General features: G+C 38.4%; 7 protein-coding genes across 8 annotated transcripts; 4 read left to right on the plus strand and 3 right to left on the minus strand.

The window, feature by feature from the left end:
* Positions 1–9124: 9124 nt before the first annotated feature.
* RB195_008666 (uncharacterized protein) lies at positions 9125–10840 on the minus strand (the record flags this gene model as incomplete). The annotated part of the gene is made up of 5 exons (XM_064195279.1): positions 9125–9245; positions 9370–9448; positions 10377–10509; positions 10604–10723; positions 10784–10840. The coding sequence occupies 5 exons, from the start codon at positions 10838–10840 to the stop codon at positions 9125–9127; spliced, it is 510 nt and encodes a 169-aa protein (XP_064046424.1).
* A 2069-nt stretch (positions 10841–12909) lies between these two features.
* On the minus strand, positions 12910–14022 carry RB195_008667 (uncharacterized protein; the record flags this gene model as incomplete). Its single annotated transcript, XM_064195280.1, has 5 exons — positions 12910–13066; positions 13176–13263; positions 13455–13596; positions 13660–13809; positions 13966–14022. 5 exons carry the CDS (start codon positions 14020–14022, stop codon positions 12910–12912), a joined length of 594 nt encoding a protein of 197 aa, XP_064046425.1.
* A 2050-nt stretch (positions 14023–16072) lies between these two features.
* Positions 16073–18108, minus strand: RB195_008668 (uncharacterized protein; the record flags this gene model as incomplete). Of its 2 annotated transcripts, XM_064195282.1 has the most annotated exons (6): positions 16073–16184; positions 16303–16381; positions 17332–17464; positions 17548–17655; positions 17719–17794; positions 18032–18108. In XM_064195282.1, the coding sequence occupies 6 exons, from the start codon at positions 18106–18108 to the stop codon at positions 16073–16075; spliced, it is 585 nt and encodes a 194-aa protein (XP_064046426.1). The 2 variants fall into 2 exon arrangements, with proteins under 2 accessions (XP_064046426.1, XP_064046427.1); XM_064195281.1 differs by lacking the exon at positions 18032–18108 and having other exon boundaries at positions 17719–17778.
* A 335-nt stretch (positions 18109–18443) lies between these two features.
* On the plus strand, positions 18444–20296 carry RB195_008669 (uncharacterized protein; the record flags this gene model as incomplete). Its single annotated transcript, XM_064195283.1, has 5 exons — positions 18444–18500; positions 18578–18700; positions 18768–18900; positions 19984–20062; positions 20179–20296. The coding sequence occupies 5 exons, from the start codon at positions 18444–18446 to the stop codon at positions 20294–20296; spliced, it is 510 nt and encodes a 169-aa protein (XP_064046428.1).
* A 1074-nt stretch (positions 20297–21370) lies between these two features.
* Positions 21371–21580, plus strand: RB195_008670 (uncharacterized protein; the record flags this gene model as incomplete). The annotated part of the gene is made up of 1 exon (XM_064195284.1): positions 21371–21580. One exon carries the CDS (start codon positions 21371–21373, stop codon positions 21578–21580), a length of 210 nt encoding a protein of 69 aa, XP_064046429.1.
* A 44-nt stretch (positions 21581–21624) lies between these two features.
* Positions 21625–22353, plus strand: RB195_008671 (uncharacterized protein; the record flags this gene model as incomplete). The annotated part of the gene is made up of 1 exon (XM_064195285.1): positions 21625–22353. One exon carries the CDS (start codon positions 21625–21627, stop codon positions 22351–22353), a length of 729 nt encoding a protein of 242 aa, XP_064046430.1.
* Positions 22354–24821: 2468 nt separating this feature from the next.
* On the plus strand, positions 24822–26955 carry RB195_008672 (uncharacterized protein; the record flags this gene model as incomplete). Its single annotated transcript, XM_064195286.1, has 5 exons — positions 24822–24878; positions 24956–25078; positions 25145–25277; positions 26647–26725; positions 26838–26955. 5 exons carry the CDS (start codon positions 24822–24824, stop codon positions 26953–26955), a joined length of 510 nt encoding a protein of 169 aa, XP_064046431.1.
* Positions 26956–27161: the final 206 nt, after the last annotated feature.

The following is a 27161-nucleotide window of genomic DNA, read 5'->3' on the forward strand; positions in this document are numbered from 1 at the left end:
ATTTTCATGGATGAATGACGGGAATTTCCTCCAAAGCATTAGGTTGTGGTGAGTGCGTATTGGCTCTGTTTACCCGTCCCCGTGTCGTCGATCGTCGTCGTCGTCGATCGTCGACACCTCGTCGAAGTGGACACTCGTGTGCTCGCGGCCCTCCTATTATTATATGTATGTGCATGCCTACTGGGCGTTCACACCTCTCCCTCCCTCCCTCCCTCCATCCCTCAAAGTCCCCATTGCTCATTTTTAGTTTGATGTTTCTATGAATTGGCTTTTGAAATTTGTTTTCATTCCGAGATTCCAACAGCAATACATATTTAGTCCTAAGGATTTAAATATCATTAAACATTAATTAAATCCGAAGCGAAGCCAAAGCGAATTGATTTACCTTAGACACGTTACTTTATATGAATATTTAAAAATTATCAACCAACTAGTTAAATATAATTTCATTAGGTTTAGATAGTTTCAACAAAATTTAAATAAAAATCTTTAAATGGATGAGAAAATAATTTACCTCCCTCAAAGTCCTCATTGAATTTTTGATTTGAACCCATGAATCGGCCATTGAAAACTGTTTTCCCATGGATCGAGCATCTGCTAGCGATAGAAGTTAACTGTCGGAATTTAAATATAATTAAACTAAATTAAATCGATTAAATATGGATAAGAAAAATAATTTAATTTCAGTTAATGTAAAATTAAAGTCGAACTCGTTGGCGCCGTTAAGCCAAAGCGAATTGATTAACGCCAGGCACTTTATTCTTCACTTTTTATGAATATTTAAATTTTATAAATCAACTAGTTAAATATCATTTTATTAGTTCAGCTAATTTAAATAAAATTTAAATAAATTCCTAAGAAATAGGACAAATTCAATGATAGAAATTAAAGCTGTATGAAGAAAATTACAGAATTTTTTAGGAAAACTTTGACATTTCTTATTTGAAATTTGTAAATCTCTTCTCCTGTTCTCCTCATTTCTGATTCCCTATCCTTCCTTATCTATGTATCCTTCATCCATCAGTTGATCAGCTCATTTCTATTTGAATCGTCAAATAAGTCTATACTTCGAATTAAATCCTAGAAAAATTCAAATCTAAATCATTTCTAGCAGAATAGTGGGAATTTAATTGATTTTTCCCAGAACAATGTTTTAATTTTCCGTTTCCATCGCGAGTTTTTTTTTCTCCCGTGCAGTGCATTTGCACAATAACGAAGAATAGACCGAGGTGGGTGTATGTCTGTATTCATTATCCGCGTGAAGAGGGAGAATTGCAGGATTTCTTGACTTGCGGAGTTGTTGTCGGCGTTTATTTGGGTCCAGGGATGAATTTAACATTTCATATGGTCTCACAGTTACCGCTACTCCTTAAATTTTGATTTTTTAAAAAATATCATATCATTAATCTAGATAATTTGAATAAAATTTAAATAAAAATCCAAAAAAATAGGATAAATTCAACCTTAGAAATTAAAGCTATGTAATGAGAATTCCCGAATTTTTTTTTCTCCTTCTTTTTTTGCCTTAAATTTATACGTTGTATTTATATTTAAATTACTATCTTTTCTTTTTGTGACTTCAAAGCTGCTGATTCTTTGACACTTTCATTGCGTTTTCTAATCTTCCGTTGTCCATGAGTACCTAACTTTTTTTTGTGGAACTTTGTTGCAATCTCTTTTCCGTCTCCCATGACTCATGTCCTAGACGGAAAACTGGAATTTCGTGGATTAGCTCATCATAAAAAGAGAGCGAATCTTCTATGTAATTTAACCATCGTTGATTTATCGAATTCACCAATTCACAGCGATTTCTCATTACTTACTATGTTTTCTCAGCTTCAAGGAACGATTCCGTGAAATATTAAGGATTCGCGGTGGTTGTTTGGAATCCTCGGCTAATTTCTCAAAAATCTGATATCGTCATCGATTTTCTATTCGATCCTTTCTAAACTTTTCTGGAATCTTTCCTCTGTCTTCAATGACTTCTTTCCTGGATAAAGTGGATTTTCTGGATTAGCTCACCATGAAAAGAGAGCGAAACTTCTAATTCAATTCTACTTTTACCAACATTGATTTGTCGAATTCACCAATTTTTCGGTGATTTCACAGTTTCAAGAAACGATTCCATAAAATTATTAAGGATTTACGGTAGTTATTCATCCGGGATCCCGGGCAAAGTTCCCCAAAAATCTGATATGGTCATCGATTTTCCACTTGAACGCCGTCAATTTGAATATGTGAATACTGGCGTCGGGCGAAGTTTGCAAGGAACGCCTTGGCCACGCCCAGTGCGACCTTTGTTCCACGATAATGGACGCTTCGAATTTTCGAAAAAACTTTTTAAAGCTGAATTTTACGGATTAATTCAATTTACAGTGTCGAGAAACTTTTTTTGGAGATCTACAGAAACAATTGAGATGCCGCTACAAAATAAACTGGGGATTTCTTATTTTCTATTTTCTTAAAAATATTTTATTGTATTTTGTCTAGTTATTTATAAAGTCGAATTTATTTATAGATTTTTTTCCCATACCCCACTACAAACAAAGGAGTCGATTCCAAACTTTTTGCGCTTTCTTGTGGATTTGACCTGGATTTCTGGTGTCCAGTGATTCCTATCTTTTTGTGCTCTCTTGTGGACTTAAGCTGGATTTGGGTTGGCGAGTAGAAGAGAAAAAATTCCTCAAAATCTCACTATTTTTGTGGTTTTTTTCTCCAGAGACGGGGGGAAGTGCAGCCGCAGGTGTGGAGGCACTTATCGTCGGCGGCACCGTCGGTCGGTAGGTCGGTGGGTCGGCGTGTTTACATTGACGCTCATAAAATAAGTGACTGGACTGTGTTTTGCTCGTGGTCGACGGTGTTCCTTATCACATTTTTCCTTGTGGTCACCTCATCTTGCTTGTTGTTGAAGTTATTTACATTATTTATTTACATGAAAGGATTTTTTAAGACCCTTATTTTTTCATGAATCAGGCTGGTTGCACAGCTTTCTGCATACTTTGTGAGATCCTATTAAACATATCACTTTTTCCCGCTTTTCCTCGGGAAAGTTCAGAAATCGTTTTATCCTTGTCACTCTTTTTTCCCCTTGTTTTGCACTTCCATTCATTCCTTCTGTTTCAGTTTCCATTTCTTTATTTATGTACCGATCCATCATCCTACAGTAGGTTTACTTTGATCGTTAATACATTTTTGAAGAGTGCACTGCATGTTTATGTACGTATGTTCCTCATATCTGATTCAGTTTTAATTTCTGGAATTTCAAAATTAAATTTTAAAATTTCTGGAGTTTCAAATGTTCAAAAGGAGAAAATAGAAAGCTCTTTGCCTTTCTCATAGGAGCTGATCGTGTGTCTAAGATGGCAATTCCTACCCATTTATTTTTTTTTAAATTCCCTGTTCCCCGAAATTGGAAATTTTGCCTGATTCATTACCTCAAATTGTCTGCTTTTTTTCCGGAGATAATCCTGGGAATGTTGAAATACAGTATAAAGAGAGAGAAATGAAGGAATGCCATAGAAAAATTTAAATGCGAAAGTAAAAAAAAAATTTATTGTTATCCTATCAAATTCAAAGAACTAAACCTTATCTGATTCGGTATTTTATCGCTATTTCATTTTTATTTTATATTTATATTTTTATTTATTTTAACATCAGGAAAGCAAAAGTTGATGCGAAATCGGGGACATATATTTAAAGTGAGCGAATTCATTTCCGTTTTGAATTCTCCTGTTTTTTTTTCCGTAGCTTCGGCTAATTTGCTTTTTTTCTGTCGCTGTCCAATTCCACGATTTGCTCGAATTTCTCAATGTGCACTCTTATCTGCTCTTCTCCACCTCTTATGTTCCTCATTTTTTTTTCGGCTGATGTAGTCCTTGTTTCACTCCAAAATCTTTTCCGTCCATTACAGTGGCAATACCTACGTCAAGTTGCTTGCTCTTTTGAATCTTCTGGATAGACCTTAATGGATAATGTTTTGTATGTAAAATAAAAAATAATGACATGTGAAATATATATAAAAATATAGCGTAAAATATATTAAAAATAAGAAAAAATAAATAAATAGTACGGAAAAATTGTGGTGCGAAGGTGGAAAAAATCTATTATCGAAAACAAAGCCTCATCAAATGACCATTTTCAATTTTTACATCTGGAAGGTGAGATTTGAAATTGGAGACATCTACCCGCTCGGAAAACAACCAGACGCACTTATTCCCTTTTCGAATTCACCTGTTTTTTTTTTCCGAAGCCTCGGCTAATTTGCTTTTTTTTCCCCACATGCAATTCCACGATTTGCTCGATTCTCTGAATGTGTACTTTTATCTGCTCCTATCCCACCTCTTATGTTTCTCCAGTTTTTTCGGCTAATGTAGTCCTTGTTTCTTTGCAAAAATCTCCTCTCTATCCACAGCCGGATTTCCCGCACTTTTTTCCGGAGGTTTTTTTTCCCGCCGCCGCAGGGCCCCGTCTCTCTCGCGTTACCCTCTTAGTCTCACGCGCCGGCTGTGGTTCGTGTCGTTCTCAGCAGCACGTCGGCGCATTCTTTGTGTATCGTATTGGCGATGATTCTGGATAAGCTGCCTCGGCGCTAGCTCCCCCTCCGCTCTTATTCTCCGAGGTGAGTTGAGGTACTTGAGAGATGAGCGCACTTCAACAGGCTGACGATTGCCTCAGAAACACTCGCCGCGCGCTCGTTTTCTTCAGTGTTCTGGAATCCGTTATTAGCTTAATTCGTTGAGTGCTCTTCACTTTTCTATGCGTTAACCACCCCAACCGACAATACATCCAGAAATTTCTTTATGAACTTCGTGTTCTGGTTCTTCCCGTTTCGCATTATGTGCGATTCCGATCGGCGATTTTCACATTATTCTCTTGTTTTTTTGTGGAATAAATTTAAATATGATTGGCGGGAATTCTGGGAAAATTCTGGATTTTGTTTGACGACATGTTCCATTCTCATTCAATAATTAGTAATAAAATAGTAATAACAGTAATATATTTGGTAGTAATAGTAATACATTTAGTAAGTTTAGGTCCTAATCACAATAGATACCAGCAAACCACTTATGAGTCGAGGGAAAAGCTTTCATTATCGTTCCTGGCCCTGTGCCAATCCCGTTTTGCAATTATTTTAATTTTGTTTTTCATAATTAAGAAAGTAGAATAGAGTAAATTCCATAAATAAATGGAAAATAATAATAAATGGGAATAAATAAATCTTCTGAACTTGTAATGTAATAGTCTCTTCTCTTGTTTTCCATAGAAATTTGTCCTCGTTTTTTTTTTCTCTGGATATCGCGCTCCTCACTCACTCATGATGCCCTAATTTATACATGCACTAGCGTCGTTAAGTGTCATCGATGAAAAATTCTTAGCCGTTCCGTCTTTTTTTTTCGTTTTGCACAGTCGGTTACCATAGGTCGAGGACGACAAATGAGGTTCATCTGCTAAATGAGTTCACATTTTTCATCTACGTGTTCACGGTTGCGATCACATTTCGTTTTGCGCGGATCTCAATTTCTGAGACCTTGATGGGTAATTTTAAAGGATGAGGGAGCGTCCTAGCACGATCCATACATCATAATTTATGGGTAGAGTATCCAATGATGCTTGGATTAAATTATTGTCTAGGAAGCAGTGGATTTTTTTCTCAAAAGATTAATTGCACCTCTCTTGGTTCGTTCTGAGTTTATCCAAGTATCCGGGTCTGAGTATTTTATTTTTATCCGAATTCTTTTGGATTTTTCAGTGGATAAAAATGATTTTTTCAGTGGATATGATTTTTTGCAGTGGATTTGTTCTTCAAAGCATCAATTGCATCTCTCTTAGTTTATTTATTCTGGAATTATCCAGGTCTGAGTATCTTATTTTTATCCAAATTCTTCCATACCTTACCGACGGCGCAGTAGTCGGAATGAAAATATAGTAGCAGTAGGATTATCCAGAATTCTCAACCGCTGCCGCCAAACAACTCGGACTCTCCTGCCTTACCATTGTTTACACTTTTGTTTACTCATCCATCGAAAAACTATTGTTTCTGCTAAGCGAAGGCGATTCTTCCGTGTTCAGCTCCGGTTTTTACCGCTCAGTCAATTAGTAGTTGTTTGCAAAGTGAATGTAGGCCAGACAGCTTTTTTTTAGGGGTTCGCTGAAAATTTATTTCTTCCCCTCATGGGACCTTATTGAGGACTGAGTGTCTTTTGGATGAGATGCAGAATTTGCAGAGAATGTTGTAAAAAAAGATATTGTGCTCTATATAACAATTCACTTTGTTGAAAATTACTTGAAAAGAAGTTGGAATCATTCTTCATTCCTTGTTATTCATTATCTTCGATTCATTATTTCTTTGTAATTTCTTAGAATTGGATCTTAAAATTTTAATTCCGTTAATTTCGAGCCAAAAGTCTCTCGTGATGTAATCCTTCTCTTAAATCTTCATATTACAAACATTTTTTGAGATTTAGAAATTAAATTATTTTTGTTTAGCGCTCAAAACGGCTCAAGATTCTGTGTTACTCTGAAAACTTCATTTCACAAACATTTTTTTTGAAATTTGAATATTAAATTTGTTTAATTTGGTGCCGATAAGGCCCCAATAATGTGATGTAAAAATCTTCAGGTTACAAACATTTTTTTGAGAAATTAAAAATTAAATTATATTTGTTTGGGCCCATAAAGAATCCGAGATGTGATGCTACTCTGAAATCTTTACGTTACAAAGATTTTTTTAAATTTAAAAATTAAACTCCTTTAATTTGGTCCCGGAAAAGAACTGCAATGGGATGCCACTCTAAGGTTTCCATATAATAAAAAATTTTTTGAAGTGTAAAAATTAAATTTTCTTAGCTATCGGCCGGAAGGGCGCACAATTTGCAATGTTGCTCTGAAATTTTCATGTCACAAAAATTTTATTCTAATTTGTTTTATTTTTTATTTTTTCTTCGTAATATCCACCTCTTGAGGTGCATGCATAGTAAACTAAGGCAGCTTTGTCTGTGGATTGAGCTCCCGGCGCGTCAAATTTTCCAATATATTCATCCTGTTCTGCTACTAGCGAACTATGTGTAAGGGTTACATAATGGTAGGCTGCTAAGCTATTTTCTTCAGCTCCGGGGAATCGATCAGATGGGAAATATTCACTCTTTTGAGGTTAACGAACACTGACCTCATTTTTTATGTCAGGTTGTGTCACCTCAAATCCCTCTGATGGGTTAGGAACCAATGCCATAGCAGTTAATAGTTCCATAATAGTTACTGAAAGTTTTTTCTCGAATAAGTCTGTGTTAGGTCCCATTTCGGAGAGTAAAGGGAGAGATTCGGAAGAAATCCTGAGATTTTCCTGCTGAAGCTCCTTTTCCGGAACATCCCCAGCATAGCTGGGTTGAGCGTTGAACTTTAGTGGACTGGAGCAGCAGCAAGCTGGACGACACTCATGTTATCATGCTTTGTCAGCGTGAGCAAATATTAGAAGAGATGCACCTGGAAATATTTGGCGAAGGATTGGGTGGGTGTGTGCGTGTGTGTGTGTGGGGAAGTCACGATTAAATGAGGTGAATTCGATCAAAATGAGGTTAAATACGATCCGGATCGGACTCGTCTCTTATCAAAAATGACATCGTCAAAACAATCATTTTTTCGTGGACGGCTTTAGACAAGGGCGTGGGCTCGAGGGAATCGAGCTGTGCAAGTTGCACAGGCGTGGAAAAATAAGTGCGGCGATTCCAGAATGTACTGGAAGCGATTTCCTTCGAATGAATGATTACACTTCCTAAGAAGTTTTCGGCGAATACTGACGTTATTCTTAGTGCTCTTTTTTCCTGATTGCTTTCTTCCTCATTTTGTTATCTATACAAGTGAATCAACTTTATTTTTGCATGTATTTTACCCTGCTTATTGCTGCTTGGGGTTTTCTTTTTGAGAAAGAGAGAAAAACTACTGCAATTTTCCACAGTAGTCTGTCAACGTTTTGCAGTTATGGATTACCAGGAACTATCGAAGAACCTCCGTGAGAGTTTTTGACCACAGCGTTTATAGTTCCGCTAGTGACAACTGCCTAAACGTCTTAATTTAATTTCAACCGATCCGAGACCTGTATAAAATTACAAAAAAGATCAATAAATGATTTTCGCAAGTTTTGAGTCTCTGACCTTTGACGATATTTATTAAAATTTCCTCTAAAAATATTCTACTCTATTTATTACTCTATTTATTTATCTACTTATTTTATTTCATCTAAAAATAGTGAGGTGAGGTTCTCCCCTCACTGTGTTATGGCTAATTTATGTAGATCAAACTATTTAAATTGAAATTGAAATGGATATGAGATCATTTCTGAACCACTGCGTTTGGCACTGTTCCCTACTTTAAATAGGATGTGGAGCGTTTATAGTTAAAGCGAAGTATAACTCCTTCCATTGTTTCTGAATCCAGCTACTGTGGCTATAACAGTGTCATCAGCCACTCCTAAATCCACATCGGTCACCTTCTGGATCACCCATTACGAAGTATCCCTCAATGTAAAATACACTGCAGAATGTACGAGTTTTTCACTTTCTGGATTAGAGCCAAACACTTCTCCTTACTCAATGTAAATAAAATATGCGAATTATTTACAAATAAATGTTGTTCTCCTTTGTTTAGCGGTTCTAAATTAGTTTACGCTATTTTTTTGTTCGTCAATTTTTCGTCAAAGCTTTTTTGTTTTATTCCAAATCCTTTGCTTATGGTTATTCACCTCATTTCAGAGGACCGTAACATCTATACGGTACTTTTTTTCTCTGTTATTTTTACACTGTAAACAACTATATTTTGTTTCTATTCCACATTTTTTTAAAGAAAATTCCTTCATTTCTCCAGAAAATCAACATTTTTTATGTGTTTCACCATTCTTTTCTTCCAACTCGAGCAAATTTCGAGCTTCGTCGCGATAGTATGAACGCTGAATTCCCGCCAAGGTGCATAACCACATATATTTGCATTATTTTCTACTTTAAATCATATATTTCTTTCTTTTTTTTTGATTTTTCTTTTGAAAATTTTATTTTTTACCATTCGTATAACTGAAATTTTCTCTTTTTTTTTCTTAGAATACAATGAAATTAAACGGAGAAAAACGAGAATATTTTTATTGTGGAAACCAAGCTATATCTCCACCATACACGGTGACTTGACAAAATAATTTAGGTACTACACATACATGAATCTTTGGTAGTTTCTCCCTTAACATTTCTAATTCTTCGCAAAAACTGAAAATCAGCAGTGACTGTACGTATAGATACACTCTTAAAAAATATCCATAAAAATTACCATATTAATATATCATGAAAAATTGAGATTTTTCGAATAATTTCTAAAAAAAAATGAACCAACATCTTATCGCAATGAGTTCGTGTCATTTCCTTCTCTGTATAGCAACGATCGTGCCGAATGCAAGCATTATTTGTTTCCTCTGCAACCAAAGCTTATACAAAACTTTAGGTCTTAATTTTTAAGAAAAAATGCTTAAAAATAAGAGAAACAATAAAATAATTATGGTAGTAGCTGTTACTGTTACGATTTCTATTAGTGTCAGTTATTGAAGGCATCACCCCATGAATCTGAGGTGGTACGGATTTCAGGTGGAGTATTCGTATACGGAATCGTAGATTATTGAGACGGGGGCTGATTCCGTCCATTTCTTCCTAATTGCCGTAAAAAACGGCCCGGAAGACGCAGCGCGTGCACAAGGCTGGCGCGCTCCAATCGAACTCCTTGTAGAAAATAGCGCGCCGGAACGTTTAAAACCGTATCTTCCGGGCCGTTTTTTACGGCAATTAGGAAGAAATGGACGGAATCACCCTTCTCTCCATAATCTTTGACTCCGTATGGGCATAACTCGCCTGAAACCCGCAGCATCCCAGATTCGTGGGGTGATGACTTTAAGGATAAGCAATAAAGTCACTGCCGTATCAATCCACGTGGGAGGCGCCAAAGCGTTTTACTGTAATTCTTAGTCGTTGAGGTTTTGAAGCGCGTGTTGGCCTATACAAAGACTTCCGGGGCCCAACCGATTATCAAGTCATTGTAGTTTTTACCCTCGCAGACAGGTTTCGCACCGGAGCTTGGTTGGCGTTAGAGCGATTTCGAACCCTCGGGCGAGCGCTTACAGCGGACCTCTTACAGACTACGCTACACCCGCCCTATATCTTTTCTTTACTCGATGGAATTTAATATAATATAATAAATATTAATAAATAGGGCCACAATAAATATTAGTATGCAGGGCTATAAATGAAATAAAAATATATAATGCAGTATAAACGATAGCTACAGATAGCTCACTGCAATGATTAGAAGTACAGATGTGAAAATTGTCAAAAAAATGTTTTTTTCCATACCAATTATTTGATGACATGTACTCTCAGAAATTGCTTTCGCTATAACTTTTGAAATCCATACATTGTCTGCACCGCAATCCCACTGCTTTTCACCATAATTTCGTAGGCGATTGTACCTGTTCTCCAATTTTTTCTGGAATATTCCACGGGTGTTCTTCTCGATCTCGTAGATCCTTAGCGTAGAGAGACCAAAATGGAAAAAAAATGAAATGAAAAATATCTTGCACCACATATTCCAAATAAGCTTCCCTTGCTTTCATTACGTTGTCTTTGACCGTGTTTGAAGCTTTCCCAAAAGCTTCTTTTGCTTTTTTCCACAGAATTTTTATCCAATCCAGGGGACCCGCCTGAAAATCCGCAATTGGAACCCGGAATAGTTAATGTTTTCTGAAATTCTCTCACGTCACCTCATTTTCTTGAATTTTTAACGCAAAAATAACGATGATTATTAATGAATATCGCATGACGATTGTACAATGTACGGCTAGCTTTAATGAGAGTAGAAAGTAAAGTGAACATCACTTTGTTTACTCGGTAGGAATGGATCGATATTCCAAATCATTCCATCAAGAATTGTTTATTGGTTTAATCGTGTTTACTATAGAACGTACATATGTTTTGTTTTTCTTTTTAGCCTTAAAGGATACATCAAAATTTCTAAGCTGACTCTTCCTGAAGGTTTCAGTTTGAACAACAATTCTTGGAGTTTTTTTCTGTTATCAAAAATCACCTACCAGAGCTCTGAAGAGCTCTAATCGTATCTGTTTAATTAGATTTAATTTAATTTTTAATTATATAATATAATTACAATTATTTTATTTAATTTTTTAATTATAATTATTTTATTTTAATTTTTAATTATATGATATATAATTTTAATTATATAACTCTTTTATCTGTATCTACAGATTGCTAAGGAGTATTAAAACGTAAAAGGTAGCACATCAGGAAATTTACGACGCTCAAATCTTTCCACGGATGGGTAGGGTACGGATGTGTTCACAAGTACGATCTTGCTCGATCACGTCCTATTCTCCTAGTAATCCGAAAAAAGGCGTGCGAAACACCTTTGTGTGCATCTGTCTCCCCTACGATGCAACTTATTACACTATTGAACACTGACAACTCTCTCGTTTCTCAGCTCCAATCTCTATGATCCAATTGAAGACTGCGCTACGCGCTATACCCTAGACGTGTTGCAGTAAGCTCTCGTTCTGTTGCCTGTACTGACGTGCATCGTTGTGGAATATGGATCACGCAGAGCTGTTTCACACGCACTTTCCATATTTCTGGAGAGAATTCAGCGTGATCACGTGTTTATACTTGTGAACTACACTCCTATGCTTATGTTTTTGTCTGTTTGCGATGTACCCATAAGATTATATTTTCTGCGGTAAAGAGACCGTAATTAATTTCTACTGATATCATGTTCTTCCTAAATAAAATCCTAAGATTTCACTGTGAATTTCGTCGTACGCTATTTTCAGTCTTGGATTTTTTTCCAGGTCGTGATCTATCTCTTTTTTTCTCATTTTTCTTTTCGTTCTTTCCAGATATTCCCTGGTTCTTTTTTTTTTGCTTCTAAAAACTTAGATAAAAGCTTATACCTCATTTTTCTCCTTTCTCGAATGACCCGTCGCAAGACTCTTTTTCTGATTTCTAAGTTCGAACCTCACCCTATTGTATTGCTTAGAAATTCTCAAAACATCTTAAGAACTATTTTTGTCTTGGACCTAGGAATAGCATTTCTGGATTTGTTTTTGGCCTCGAGCAAGTCCACAGAAAACCACCTCAAAAAGAAATTTCACTTCTAAAGATGAAATCTGAGAAATACGTAAACGCCGCATAAGAACGCAATGCATGGCACGAAGCGGAAAACATTCTGCATTGACTTTTCCAGGTTTTTCTGGGAAAAGACAGAAATGTACACAAAGAGCCTCCAACCAACACTGCAAATGCTGGCGGAAAATTGTGCACAGTTTTCATAATGTTGTTAAAATTGTGTATTCTGGAGGTGATTTGCCAATCTGCTAGAAATTTCCGAATCTATCACGAAAATCTTGAGAAGACTATTTTTCACGTTTTATTCCTAATGGGTAGTAGATTCATCCGTTTAGTTTTGTTTTCCTATCGTATTTCTTTTGTTTTATGGTAGTTTTGTTTTCGTTTTCTTTTTTTTTACCTCTTCTCGTTCCCTGAAACCTAATCAAAGCTACAGATCATTCACGGATTCGGTCAGAGATTCCAGATTTCTTGTCATCCATCGCTGATAAAAAAATCCTTGCAGGTTCCTCACATTATTCTATCAATCGTCTAAATGTGGACTTGTGACGATTCCTTTGGAGGACTTGAACGATCCTCGAAAATCGGTTTGGATTGTATAAGATTCTTTTTCTTTTTTTGCCTCTTTTCTTTTTTTTATTCTCAGGCAACCATTGATTCATCTAATCATCCATAAAAATCTCATTAAATAGAACAACAAAGAAATTGTTTATTAAGACAATCGAACTACTTATTTTTTTTTCTCTTGAGATTACTTTCCTATTCTTTCAAGATATTTTTGGAGCTTGGATTCGGTCAGGTTTCGTTTATGAGTGGCGATAGCCAAGCAGTAGACGTCAGCATTGAAATCACAAGTGCTACTACTGGTTGGCGAATTCTTCTGGACACTTTTTAATCCGCCGCAGAAACTGAAATAATTTTCTCTTTATTAGGCCCTAAAAAATACCGAAAGGCTATAAAAAATCCAAAAAAAAATCCGAAAAAAAAATTAAATCAAACTGAATTGACTTAACTAACTTCTTATCACATTTATCAAGCGCTTTCCTCGACATATCTATCCGATTATGACAGGATTTGTAGTTCGAACAGTACTTACTCATTTCAACTGTAACTCGTTACGGTCAATCAACACAAATCGATATCCGAGTAGTTATTGGAGTTTAGATTTTTTCAGAAGAGGAAAATATACCTTTTACGTTAAATCAATATGAATTTGCCTATCCTTGCGATCGATATCCGAGTAGTTATTGGAGTTTAGCGTTTTTTTTTTCAAACATAAAAAAATATGCCTCTCACCTAGTTGTTTTCTGCATGGATCTAGAGAAAATTTCGTTCCAAGACGTGATCTGATCACATAAATCATCGGGCCACAATCCATTAATCTCGGATCATCTATGAGAAGTTGAAGTTGATCTCGTGTATATTTCAACAAGATGTCCTGTGAAGAAAAAAAATACTAAAAAATAAAGACGATCACGAGGAATTTATTTGTAGCGCATACCATTAAATCTAAATGAAATTCAATAATATTTTGCTTGATAGCGGGTGAAAATTTTGAAGAGGGAATGAGTCCAATTACAGCTTCTTTAAATCCGTTAACCGCTTTTTTAACGGTATTCCACGAATCTACAAACCACTTCAAAAAATCCGCCTAAAATGAATACATTCAGAAAAAAGAAATTAATTAACGAATTCATTCAGAATGGAATCAATTATCGAAATCATTCAGAAAGGAATCAATTATCGAATTCATTCAGTTGACTGAAAGTGAAAAAAGTACGACGAATCCATCTTTTTCGCAGCTCACCTCACAATCTTTTATGTTGAAGGCGAAAATGAGGATAATGAAGTATACAGATCGCATGAGGATCGTATTTCTAATCCGTAAGGATCGAAATTGATTGAATGAACATCACCGTATTTTGAAGGAACTATGCATATCTTTCCCCCTTATCTACCGTATCTTTGTATCCTGTTTTTTCCTGGTTTTTTTTTTCCGGGAGGGGGAGGGGGAATGACACTATAAATCTAAATATGCCTTTTCCAACTGCGTTTGACTTCATAAGTAGCTGGGTTCACTTTCAGTTTACCTCTCAAATCCAAAAAAAAAATGTGTTGAAAAAAAAGTTGCAGACTTATTGTTATTATTTTTTATTTATTATTGTAACTGTTATGTTAACTGTTAACTGTAATTGTTATGTTAACTTTATTGTAAAAGAAAATCCTATGCCTCTTTTCTGCACTATTTTCCGTAGAGTTAAACAATTTAAGTAAGTTGCTTAGGTAACTTAAGTATGTATAATAAATTATAAGTTTGGAGGCGATTAATTTCCACTATGAAGGAAATACAGTGATTTTAAATACGAGAAACAGTATGAAAGAGAATTTATTGTGCATCACTAAAAAGAAGAGGCGGTGTAGCGCAATCGGTAAGAGGTTCCACTCAGGTTTGACGGATCGATCGGAGGTTCGAATCCGCCCTGGTGCTCACCAAGCCTTTCGCCTCCCTCCGTAGTCGATAAATTGGTACTAGACTTGTTTGAGCGGATAGAAGCACATCATACTTCATTTTTCATTTTTTCCCCTCATTAATTCTTTTCCTGAGACCAATGTATTGTTGGAAAAAATTGGTAGATCAAAGAAATCAAAGAAATCAATCAATCCATCGATGTGGATCACTTTCACTGCCATTTTTTCTTGAATTTAATTAAGGATCAAAGTAATTGGGATTGGAAGAACGCGTCTAGAAATTCCGATAATCCTTACCATACTTTCAGAGAATATTTTCACTGATTTAATTGCCCACTGTGGAAGGAATCCATAGGTTAAATATAAATTTTAAAACAACGAGATGAACATCGTATCGTGGATTCGCTGGCTACGAAAGAACGTTCCGTTGTCTTGTGTCTGTGTAAGAGTCTAGGCACGAGAAAAAAAAAACAACCATCATTGAAATGGGCTCTTTTCTGCAGGGCAGCCATCAGTGCTCGTGTCCAGTATCATTTATCCAACTGGATAAATGTGCTCCTACGACGAAATATAGGATATATCCAACATAGAATTTGCAATCGATAATGTAGAAGGGATTATGTGATCTATATTGATCGTTTCGGTGTTACCGGTTCGCAAAAATCGCCACTAAGAAAAAAATTGGGACTGTTTTTCATTTGTTGCTATTCATTATTCTCGTTTCATTATTTCCTTGTAATTTCTTGGAATTAAAATTAAAAATTTAAAGGGGCGGGTGTGGCGCAGTCGGTTAGAGGTCCGTTGTAGCCACAACAAGGTTGAGGGTTCGAAACCGCCCTGGTGCAAACCAAGCCTTTCATCTCTTCGGAGTCTATAAATTGGCATCAGACTTGTCTGGGGGGATAAAAACAGTGATTGATCATCGGCTGGCCCCCGCAAGTCATTGTATAGGCCAACACGAGTTCCAAAACCCCAACGATTACGGACTCCTGTAAAACGCGTTGGCGCATCCCAAGTGGATTGATACGCCAGTGACTTTATCCTTTCCTTTTTAAAATTTAAAAACTAAATTACTTTAAATAGGCACGGCGAGGATATATCCAATGAAAATTCGCTAACGTATAAACGCATCATGCAGTGGGAATAGATATCCACTCGTCCTAGCTCTGGTAATGCTTACGCAGCGGACGCCTAGGTCCCGGAACGAAGTGCCATGGAACCGAATTTGCTTCGAGGAATAACCGAAATAGTATTGAGCAGCAAGAGTTGGAGAAAAAAGTCGCCGATGATTTTATTTCCACTCTATTTATTTATCCAAGGATAAATATGTACATTGGATATGGACCCAGGTCATATGGTAGGACTAAAAAAATTGTTGTATCGGGCTCAGATATACGAAAAAAAAGTCGGACAAAACCTCGTAAAAAATTTATTAAGACAAATAATTAATAAACAGCAACTCCTCCGTACAAAACAGACAAACAAAAATGATCCGGTTGTACACAAAGACTAAACGTTGGAACTCTTTTTTTAATCGCAGCCAATTTTTCGCAAAAACTGAAAAAGAAAGCTGGTTGTAGGAAAGATTGAAATATTAGGTATACATAAACGTGTATGATTTCCGAGAAAAAAGGCTGCAAAGAAAACACTAAGGGATTTTTCTTTGAAAACTTACAGCATGTCACAAGTAATCCGGGTTTCTTTTTTCTCTAAGTAGCACTGGTCATGATGTACGCAGGCTTCATTGATATCTTCTGAAAATAGCTTCCTTAAACGTAGCGTATACACGAAATTGACGTAGTATGAAAATTCCAGGAAAACCGTAGTTTGAATTTTAGATCACTGAACTCAGTGTGATTTGTAGTTCCGCTCAATGTTCCCTGATCATCGTGGAAAAATAGTGTGGAAAAGGGGTTCTTTCCTACGAAGTTAGCTGGGACGTACCACCCTTGTGCACGCGCCGCGTCCACGAGCGAGCGGTCAACGATCGATGACTTCTCTTCGAGTAGCCAACCTATTCAAGTAAAACCACTGAATAGGCTGTTTAGGGGACTGAGGCATGTACAAGGCGGCGTGTTCTAACGTATCTCGTAGGAAGAAACGCCATTCCCACGCTGTTTTTTTTAGGGCAAAGACTAGGGGCGGGGAGGCTACAGGCTCGTTTCCTTAATCTTCAATCCGTACTCTACGTTCCTCCTGGGATTTTGGACCTGGATTTTTTTCCACGTCAATTTCGTGATATGCTGTCTTTGAATATTATGTACTTTCAAAATGAATACTGGATGAGGGATTTTTTTGTGAGATTTTGTCGGATCTAAATAAATTCTGCTACCTATACAATACAAGTATTTATCTTTATGGTTCAATTTTTTATTTTATTTATTTTTTTTAATATTATGTATATTTCTTACGTAATATATAAAATATATGGATCATCATTTGTTTTGATAGTCGTTGCTAATTACCTTCTTCCGGGTGGTTTTTCTTCTTACATTTGTTCTCATCTCGCTAAGTTTCCACTAATTTTGTGAAATTAGAATGAACTCACTCGCGAAAGATTCCAAACTACTCTCAGAAGTATAAACATACATTCAAGAACGATGTAAGCGATAATAAAACATTCTATTTGTTTCATATTCAGGAATGCATTGAATAACTTGAAATTTTTTATTGGAAACCGAATTATAAGGAAAAAATGCCTCACTTACTAAGCCCTTACAGAGCATAATCGTTGAAATTTTTGCCATCACCTTCGTGATCCAAACGCTATCCGCACCACAACTCCATCCTTCTTCACCGAATCTTTTTAGAGGTGCAAACATCTCGTCAATTTTCTTCTGGAACATTCCCAAATTTCTCATGGATGTTATCCGACGTTAAGAGCAAAGTTGTGTGGCAAAAATGCCTACTATTCACTTACCTGTACTCCATCATACGTATCTTTTACCCATTTAACTGCATCACGAGCAGCGTTCGAAGCCCATTTCGTTGCCGCATTCCATGCATTTGATATCCAACCGAAAAATGCCTGGAAAAAGAATCGTAGTGGATCGTACGTAAGATGACGCTAAGAAACTAACTATGAACGCACTTCACAACGTTCAACTTGTATCGCAAGAATGACGATGATGATCACGAATGAAGATCGCATGACGATTACTTCCAGACTGAAACAATAAATGAACATTACTCTGTTTTTCCCCGCGAACTATGTTGTACGGTATCAAACTAGAGTTTACTTCAAACAACTTATCACTAAGGGCGGGTGTGGCGCAGTCGGTTAGAGGTCGACTAGCCGCATGGTCGATGGTTCGAAATCCATCTAGTGTAAACCAAGCCTTTCGGAGTCCCCACGGAGTCGATAAATTGGTACCAGACTTGTCTGAGAGGATAAAAACACTTACTTGATTACCGCCTGGCCCCTGCAAGTCATTGTGTAGGCCAACACGAGTTCCATAGCCTCACTTACGCATTGGCGCATCCCGCAAGTGGATTGATGTGCAAGAGACTTCATCCTTTATCTTAAAAGATGCGATGCGATGAACCGAAAGTCGTTGTGGTGAATAAGAATCCGCAGAAATCCAAGGAAGAAAGCTAAATTTCCTACGGAAGCAGTCACATGAATATGTGAATTTGTTTTGTATAAAATTTTGGACAGTTCAAACAGTCGCTCGCTTCTGCGTACCCTTGAATTGAATTGCATTTATGCTGATTGGATGTGAGGAATTGCGTAGAATTTGATAACACAGTTCGCAACTGAGTGATGTTCATTTTATTCGACCGTCGTGAAAAAAGTACTGCGTATATATAATCGTCATGCGACTCTCCTATGTGATCCTTATCATTTTTGCGGTACAAGTTCAGAAATGTGAGGTGCGATCAAGTTTTAAAAGATCCAATTGTAATGAGAATAATCGAAGTGCTGCGAAACACTTCCCAATTGCTTCCAGGCAGGTCTATTTGACTGGATTTCAAATACTTGGAACAGCGTAAAAACGTCTGTTGTAAATTGGGTCAACAAAGCTGTTGCTGACGCCAAGAAATGGGTGAAAAAAGCACTAAAGGACGTAAATGTAGGGTAAATGTTTCTGTTTGTGAATAATTTCAAAGTTGTAGGATTAAAGACATGGCGAATTATAGGAAAAGCTTGGCGAGACGTTCGCTCCAGCAAGAAAATTTGCTGAAGATGACTGGGACTGTGGTGCTGATATTATGTGGTTTACTAAATTTTTCGCGAAAATGGTAACTATAACTACGTGTCGGGAAATAATGAGTAAGGAAATTTCACTCGAAAAAAAACTTCATATTTCTGCTTTTGTACATTTTCCGAGATAGTGAAGGAGCAAAAATGCCTACGCCCATGCTTCGATGTTCCTATAATGATCGATGTGTTTCAATGTATTTCTTCATGCGATCAGTGTGAAGACTTCTCTACTTCGCCGACAATCCTTCTAAATGCCTGCTGCAAAAGTTTGTAGTAAAATTTTCTGTAATGCGCTTAATATCGAGGGAACCCAGTCGCTCACGGCTCAGGTGCAACGGTTGTCGCTGAAGCGCATCACGTGTCCGGCCCACCTTATTTTACTTCCCTTGGCGAACGTGGCAGGCGTCTCGAATCTTCGATCGCTGACGTAGGAGAGAACTTCGAATCCCGTCCCTCACTTGCGTGAAGCGGGATACTCCTAGCATCACTCGTTCGATTGAGCGCTCAGTGACGCTCACCGCATTTTCTTCCTGCTTGTCCTTGTCCTTGTTCTTCTTTCTTGAAGTGTCCAGGTTTCTGAAGCATAGGTCAAAGCAGGAAGTGCGGTGGTGTTGAAGAGGTGAGCACGGAATCTGGTGTTCCTAGTCTCCCTCACTAGATCCCCAGTGCTATTATACGCTCCCCGGGGCGCTCGTCCGCTCTTCCTCCTTCCTAGCACTTCCCAAACACTTCAAAGGAGATTCTTGGATGGAGAACCTCCCAGTAATTTTATTGATGACATTTCTAATCACAGTGGTGATGCCATTTTAGTATTGTAGCTTTGCTTGTCCGTGGTCGTGTGATGAATGATAGGTCAGCGGACTGGCAAGTATGAACGAAGGAATGTTTATTTAATTATTTATTTGAGAGCACTCATAGGTGTGCTATTGATGAAAACAAAGAAGAACAGAGCTTACTAGAATTTCACCCTAACTTTGTACAACTTTGTAAGTTGGTCCTTTTTTTTCGTGTAGTGATGCCCGTCCCTTTCTTACGCGCGATACTCTCGTCGTTTTGGGACCCGGCGCTCGGCGTTGCGGCGTTCTGGAGAGAACCTAAAAATAGCTGAAAACGACTTCTGACCTCAAGACAAACTTTCACTGGTGTTTTCAGCTGACGTTAATGATGCTTGCAAAATGCACGACCGTTGTTATTCGGAAAGGAAGCACAGTCGGGTCACTTGTGATTTGGTGTTAGTCAAGTTACTCGTAGTTTTTTTTTCACTTTTTCGGTAAAAAAAACTTTTCATAAATTACCTGCTAGTAAGTATCATTTCATTATCGACACTTCTATGGTAATTAATTTCAGCTTTTGTGAAAAACTGCTTGCCTTGAAAGATAAACTTTCAACGCTGAATCTTTGTGCAGTACCAGAAACGTTTTGTCATAACACGTTATACGGAGGATTTCTGGCTCATTCAGGATGATCAAGTTGCCAATAAATCGTCCTTTGTTTTTGAATTTTTCAATGGTCCCAAGCATTTTCACCCATAATTTCGAGTAAAAAAAATCGCATACATTGTTAATGCGTTAGTTGAAGAAGATAAATTAGTTCTTTCCTTTCTTATTTTCACTTATCTTTTTTATTGTTTTGCGAATGTTAACAAATATTGACTGAATTGCTGAATTGAGGAGAAGAATGAAAGGAGTTTTCTGATCCTCTGCACTCTACGTATAGGAGAAAATCCACATTTCACAGGGTCCAGCAACGGTACACCACAAAGTCGTTCATGACTACAAAAGCGTGACGCACCAGTGTATCACGTTAATATTAATGTATCACGGGCGAAAAGCCGTGTGATCATGTTGGTGGTTAATAAGAAGTAATTGTCGAATTCATATTTGACCGCGTTACATCGTTTTGATTCTTCATCCTTACACGGACTTCTCTCCTTTGGATCCCAAAAAGAACCCCACTCAACTATTTTGGACACTTTGACTGCAAAACGTCGCTGGCGGCTTCCTTTCGAAAAAAAACAACTTCTGTTATTCGATTTCCCGTAACGTTATTCGGCTCCCGCAACAGGGGAGTTTAACTGGGGTGCTTCTGAAACCTTTACAACCTTTTTTCGAAAAAAAAAAACTAGTTCAGGTTGCTGCGGATTCTACAAGCATAGTGTTTAAAGCGAGCGCAGTAAAATGGTGTAAAAAATGTGCCAATAATACAAGCACTTATGTTCGCTTAGACGACCGCGACGCATCCGTCGAGCTATGACGAATCACAGTGGGCCTTCGGAATGTATGTAGCTATCCAATAAAGATTTCTTTTCCTTTTCTTTCTCGAATAAGTGCGTGACAGCGGAAGTACATATCCAGTTGCTTTAACGTTGGAAATGTTTACCTATAACACAGATAGGTCCCGCAACGTAAAATCATTGGACCTGGACCGAGAAGAGGGAGAAAGAGACTGAAAATAAATTGAATAATAGTAAATTCCTCATCCACAGAGGAATTTACTATTATTTGATTTATTTTCTGTCTGGACATCTGGACGTCTGCGGATGAGAAGATGTGGTCCAACACCAGCTTTGGCTACCTTCGTCGCTTACGCTCCAACATTAAGCTACGAAGAAGAAGTCGAAGCCTTTTATATGGACCTGGAGAAGTTCCACCGAGAAGATCATGCCTTCTACAGGGGCATAATTGGCGATTTCAACGCCAAAGTTGGCCCAAGAAGAACGCCTGAGGAACGGCACATCGGGGCCCCCTAGGCGTACAATGGAATGAACAGGGAGAGAGGCTCTCCGAAGTCATCATGACGACTAAGACCATCCATGGGAACTCGCAATTCCAGAAGCCCTCCTCTCTACGCTGGACGTGGGAGTCACCCGGTGGAGGGCGCCGTAATGAAATAGACCACATCATCGTCAGTAAAAGCTTCTGCCTGACGGAAGTAGCTGTTGTAAGAACGTTCTATACGGGATCGAACCATCGCCTCTTCCGAGGAAGATTTTCCTTCACAAGGAGAGCAGAGAAAGCCGCCAAGTTCAGAGAGCGAAATCCCAGGACTACCATTAACTGGGATCTCTTCGCTACGCTAGCCGGCTTTTGGGAAGACTCCGCAATGGACAACATCGACGAGGAATATGACCGGCTCGTTGAACACCTTAACGACTGCGCGAAGAAGCCTGAGAGTTTCAAAACCACCAAGAGCCGCGTCTCTCTTGAAACTTTTGAGCTGATACGCCAGGGTGGAGCAGCACGAGCCCCAGGGAGCAAAGAACTCAAGCTCGCAAGGCTTTGCAGAGAGGCGATAAACGAAGACTTCGAAGAGAGAAGAGCAGAAGTGTATCCTGAAGCTGCAGAGGCCGGAAAGAGCATTCGCTCTCTCCGTCGAGATTTCGCCAGTCGCAAGACGAGGATTACTGCTCTCCGAAACTCGAAGGGAACAACCATTGCATCGAGAAGGGGGATGGAGAAAATTATCTACGACTTCTACTCTGATCTCTTCGACAGCCATGCCAGCCTTAAGGGAATCTTGTGATTTGCAATCGTTTAAAAATACTGCTCTATCGAAAATTCGAAAAATTCGAACGAACCAAACATTCGTAGATTTGTAGCCGAAACAAACACTAAGAACATCCATAAAGATCGCATAATGATTGTATGCTTGTAAAATATGACCGTTGAAATAGAAATAAGAATCACCTTGTTTTGAAAATTGAGAAATCCAAATCAGAAAGCTTGTTTATACGATGTTATTTGTAGTTTTATCAATCTTAAGACCAGAAATCCAGTCCATGCTGGAATCTGAGTAGACTGAATGGTGTTTCGGACACGCAGCGACATTTCCAACTTCTGAAAACTGCTAGTCGATCCTACGTAGGCTGTGTCGGGTTTCACCTGAAAACGAAGAGAGTTCATTGCGAAAATGAGGTTTGAATGAAGAGGTAGAAAGAGTTAAAAGAGATTAATTTAAAACTGCTGCTAACTGCTTTTAACCTGTACCACCAAATTGTTTTATTTTTTAAAAACTTTATATTCTAAACCTTAAGTTTCGAATCATATGGGCTCATTTAGGAACAGGTAGAAGTTCTTAAAGAGGTTTTATCTTGCTGAAGATTCAACTCAGCAAAAACCTTCACATCGAACGAGAACTGTTCCCCTTTCCCTCGTTCCGTTTTGTTCCCTGTATTGCACGCAGCACCCATCAATTACTTGCCTTTTATTTTTGTCCCGTTCCTTTTTGCGCGGTATTTTATAATAGGAGCTTCTACGCTCGCTCGTTTTCCTGTTTCTGTCCTGGATTTCTCGTTGTTGTAAACTTTCGAGAACTATTCTTAAGTGGTCGTTTTCTGAAACTTCAGAATTTCTTGCTCTCGAAACTGTAGACGTTTTTTGTTGCTTCGTACGAAACAAGGTGTGAAACCTGTCGAGTTTCATTACTACAACTATATTGAATGAATAGTAATTGTGAATAATACCACCATTACTATGCATTATATGACAATGATATCTTGATAAATTCTAATTAAAGTTCTGCAATTGGTTCTTTTTTTGCTCGGAATATATTTAATTTACTTGATTCAATTCGTTCGATTTAATTTTTGTCTATAACTGGGGCGAGTGTAGTGTAGCGGTTGGAAGTTCCACGATCGATCGAAGGTTCAAATCTGCCTTTGTGCCAACCAAGCCTTTCATCCCTCCGGGGTCGATAAATTGGTACCCGACTTGTCCGGGAGGATAAAAACGCTGACTTGATCATCCGCTAGCGCTCTCAAGTCATTCTATAGGCCAAGACGAGTTCCAAAATTTCAACTATTGCGAACTGCAGTGAAACGCATTGCCGCATCCCACGTGGATTGATACGCCAGTGACTTTATTTTTTTCTACTTTTAACTTATTATTCATCACCTTAGAGATAGCGGTTCGGTGAAATTTTTGTGCTTGCAGTCTCACTATTGATCGATATAGGGTAGGATGTATTTCATAAATGTCGTGGTGAAAAGATGCGCCTCTGGTCACAAAGGTCTATGAATTTGAAGCATACAAAGCACTCAGAGCCGTAACAGTATGCACTTTACGACAAAATGATCTATGCCCCTTCACAAAATGAGGACACACATCGAATTCGAGCAATAAAAGATTTTGCTAATCTGCTGTTAATTTGGTTAAAGGCAACATTCCTCGGAATTGACTGTGCAGAGATGACCGCACGAAAACGTGGGGTTAGATCACGAGTATGAGAGCGACCAATTTCTCTTAACCGTTTCGTAGAACTGCGTGGGAAACTGCATTGTCGACCGAATCTCTCTACGAGGCAACTGACAATGTCCCATGCATGTGAACGCAGGCGCACGCGCAGCCTCTCTGATCGAACGGACAATCAACCGGCTGCTGATACGATCGCTTCCGCTCCCTGGCAGACGCGGAGCGTATGTCTGCGCCAGCAGATTTTTCACGTTACTAGGTGAATCGTAGAAAAATTTGGTCGCCAGAACCGTTGTGAATAAGGATTGTGAAGGATAAATTTTCCAGAATTCAGAATCGTTTGAGATCTACGAACGTGTAGCTGACCCATACAATGACTTGCGGAGGCTAGCCGATGTGTCAAGTCAGTGTTTTCATCCTCCCAGACAAGTCTGGTACCAGTTTATCGACCGCGGAGGGATGAAAGGCTTGGTGAGCACTAGGGCGGATTCGAACCTCCGATACAAGCAGCGGAACCTCTAATTGCTACACCACATCCGCCCACCCCTGTAAATAAGCATCAGCAAAAATTCGAGGAAGAATGTGGGGTTCTCTATAAAAACAGCTCAGGTATATATGAATTTGCTTTGTATAAAATTTTCGACTTTTAACAGTTCTCGCCTCTGCATACGCTTGAACCGCAAGTATGCTGATTAGATAAGAGGAATTGCGTGGAATTTAATAACAAGCAAGTTCAGAAAGTTGAGTGATGTTCATTTTATTCGACGGTCGTGAAAAAAGTACTGCGTATATATAGTCGTCATGCGACCCTCCTATGTGATCCTTATCATTTTTGCGGTACAAGTTCAGAAATGTGAGGTGCGATCAAGTTTTAAAAGATCCAATTGTAATCAGAATAATCGAAGTGCTGCGAAACACTTCCCAATTGCTTCCAGGCAGGTCTATTTGACTGGATTTCAAATACTTGGAACAGCGTAAAAACGTCTGTTGTAAATTGGGTCGACAAAGCTGTTGTTGACGTCAAGAAATGGGTGAAAAAAGCACTAGAGGACGTAAACGTAGGGGAAGGTTTCTGTTTGTGAATAATTCCAAAGTTGTAGGATTAAAGACATGGCGAGTTATAGGAAAAGCTTGGCGAGATGTTCGCTCCAGCAAGAAAATTTGCTGAAGATAACTGGGACTGTGGTGCTGATATTATGTGGTTTACTAAATTTTTCGCGAAAATGGTAACTATAACTACGTGTCGAGAAATAATGAGTAAGGAAATTTCACTCGAATAAAAACTTCCTATTTCTGCTTTTGCACACTTTCCGAGATAGTGAAGAAGCAAAAATGCCTATGCCCATGCTTCAATACTCCTATAATGATCACTGTGTTTCAGTGTATTTCTTCATGCGATCAGTGTGAGGACTTCTCTACTTCACAGAGAATCTTTTCTAAATGCTTGGTGCTAAAGGTTGTAGCAAAATTTCCTGTAGTGCGTTTAATATCGCGCAGAACCCAGACGATTACGGCTCTGGTGCAGCGGTTGTCGCCGAAGCGCATCACGTGTCCGGCCCACCTTATTCAACTTTCCTGGGTAAATGCGGTGGCGTCTCTAATCTTCGATCGTTGACGTAGAAAAGAACTTCAAATCCGTCCCTCACTTGTGTGAAGCGGGATACTCTTGGCATCACTCTCTCGAATGAGCGTTCAATGACGCTCACTCTGGTTGCGAAATGCCCAGGTTTCCGAAGCATAGGTCAAAGCAGGAAGTACGGTGGTGTTGAAGAGGTGAGCACGGAATCTGGTGTTCCTAGTCTCCCTCACTAGATCCCCAGTGCTAATATACGCTCCCCGGGGCGCTCGTTTCTTCCTGTTCAGCTCGTGGGTCACGTAGTTCCCAAACCGCCTTTCTTGCACCTCCCAAACTTTATTTTAGGTTTCTAGCTTGACTGACGTGCGGGACACAAAAGTATTGAGAATCAATGCTACCACAGCAGAAACAGGGAATCTCGGAACTCGCCATGTAGCCTTGCGACTAACCGGCTGTGATCCCTCTAGTAAGGGAGATTCTTGGATGGAAAATCTCCCAGTAAGAATCTGTCATCCTAAGTCAACCTCCGTCTTAGGGCACAGATAAGTTTGCGGTTGGTCTGCGACTAGCCCCACCAGCTGGATACGCGCCACGTAGCCTTGCGACTAACCGGCTGTGTAAGGGTAAAGGAGATTCTTGGATGGAGAACCTCCCAGTAATTTTATTGATGACATTTCTAATCGCAGTGGTGATGCCGTTTTAGTATTGTAGCTTTCCTTGTCCGTGGTCGTGTGATGAACGATAGGACAGCGAAGCGGCAAGTATGAACGAAGGAATGTTCATTTATTTATTTATTTGTTTATTTGTTTGGAAACGCTCATAAGTGTGCTACTGATGAAAACAAAGAAGAACAAAGCTCACTAGAAGTTCATCTTAACTTTGTACAGCAAAGTTGGCCCTTTTTCGTGAGGCAATTTCACCCGTGCCTTTCTTCCGCGCGATACTCTCTTCGTTTTGGGACCCGGCGCTAGGCGTTGCTTCTGGAGAGAAACTAAAAAAAAAAAGAAAACGACTTCTGACCTCAAGACAAACTTTCACTGGTGTTTTCAGCTGAAGTTAATGATGCTTGCAAAATGCACGACCGTTGTTATTCGGAAAGGAAGCACAGTCGAGTCACTTGTGATCTGGTGTTGGTTAAGTTAATCATTGTTTTTTTTTACTTTTTAAGTAAAAACGTTCCATAAATAACCTACTAGTAAGCATTATTTCGATGTCGACACTTTTAAGATAATTAATTTCAGCTTTTGTGAAAAATTGTATGCGTTGAAAGAGAAACTTCCAAGGCTGAGTCTTTGTGGAGTTCCAGAAATGTTTTGTCATCATCAGTTATATACAGGATTTATGACTCATCCAGGATGATGAAGTTACCAAAAAGTCGTTTTTTGTTCCGAACTTTTCAACGATGCCAAGCATTTTCACGCATGAGTTCTATTTTAAAACAAGTCACAAACAATGTTAACACATTTGCTGGAAAAGATAAATTAGTTTTTTTCCTTCTTCTTTATTCTCTCTTTTCGTTTTTTTATTTTCATTGTTTCACGAATGTTAACAAATCATGACTGCCT

The sequence above is a fragment of the Necator americanus genome, chromosome III (genome assembly GCF_031761385.1).
Source record: "Necator americanus strain Aroian chromosome III, whole genome shotgun sequence".
Taxonomy (NCBI): Eukaryota; Metazoa; Nematoda; class Chromadorea; order Rhabditida; family Ancylostomatidae; genus Necator; species Necator americanus.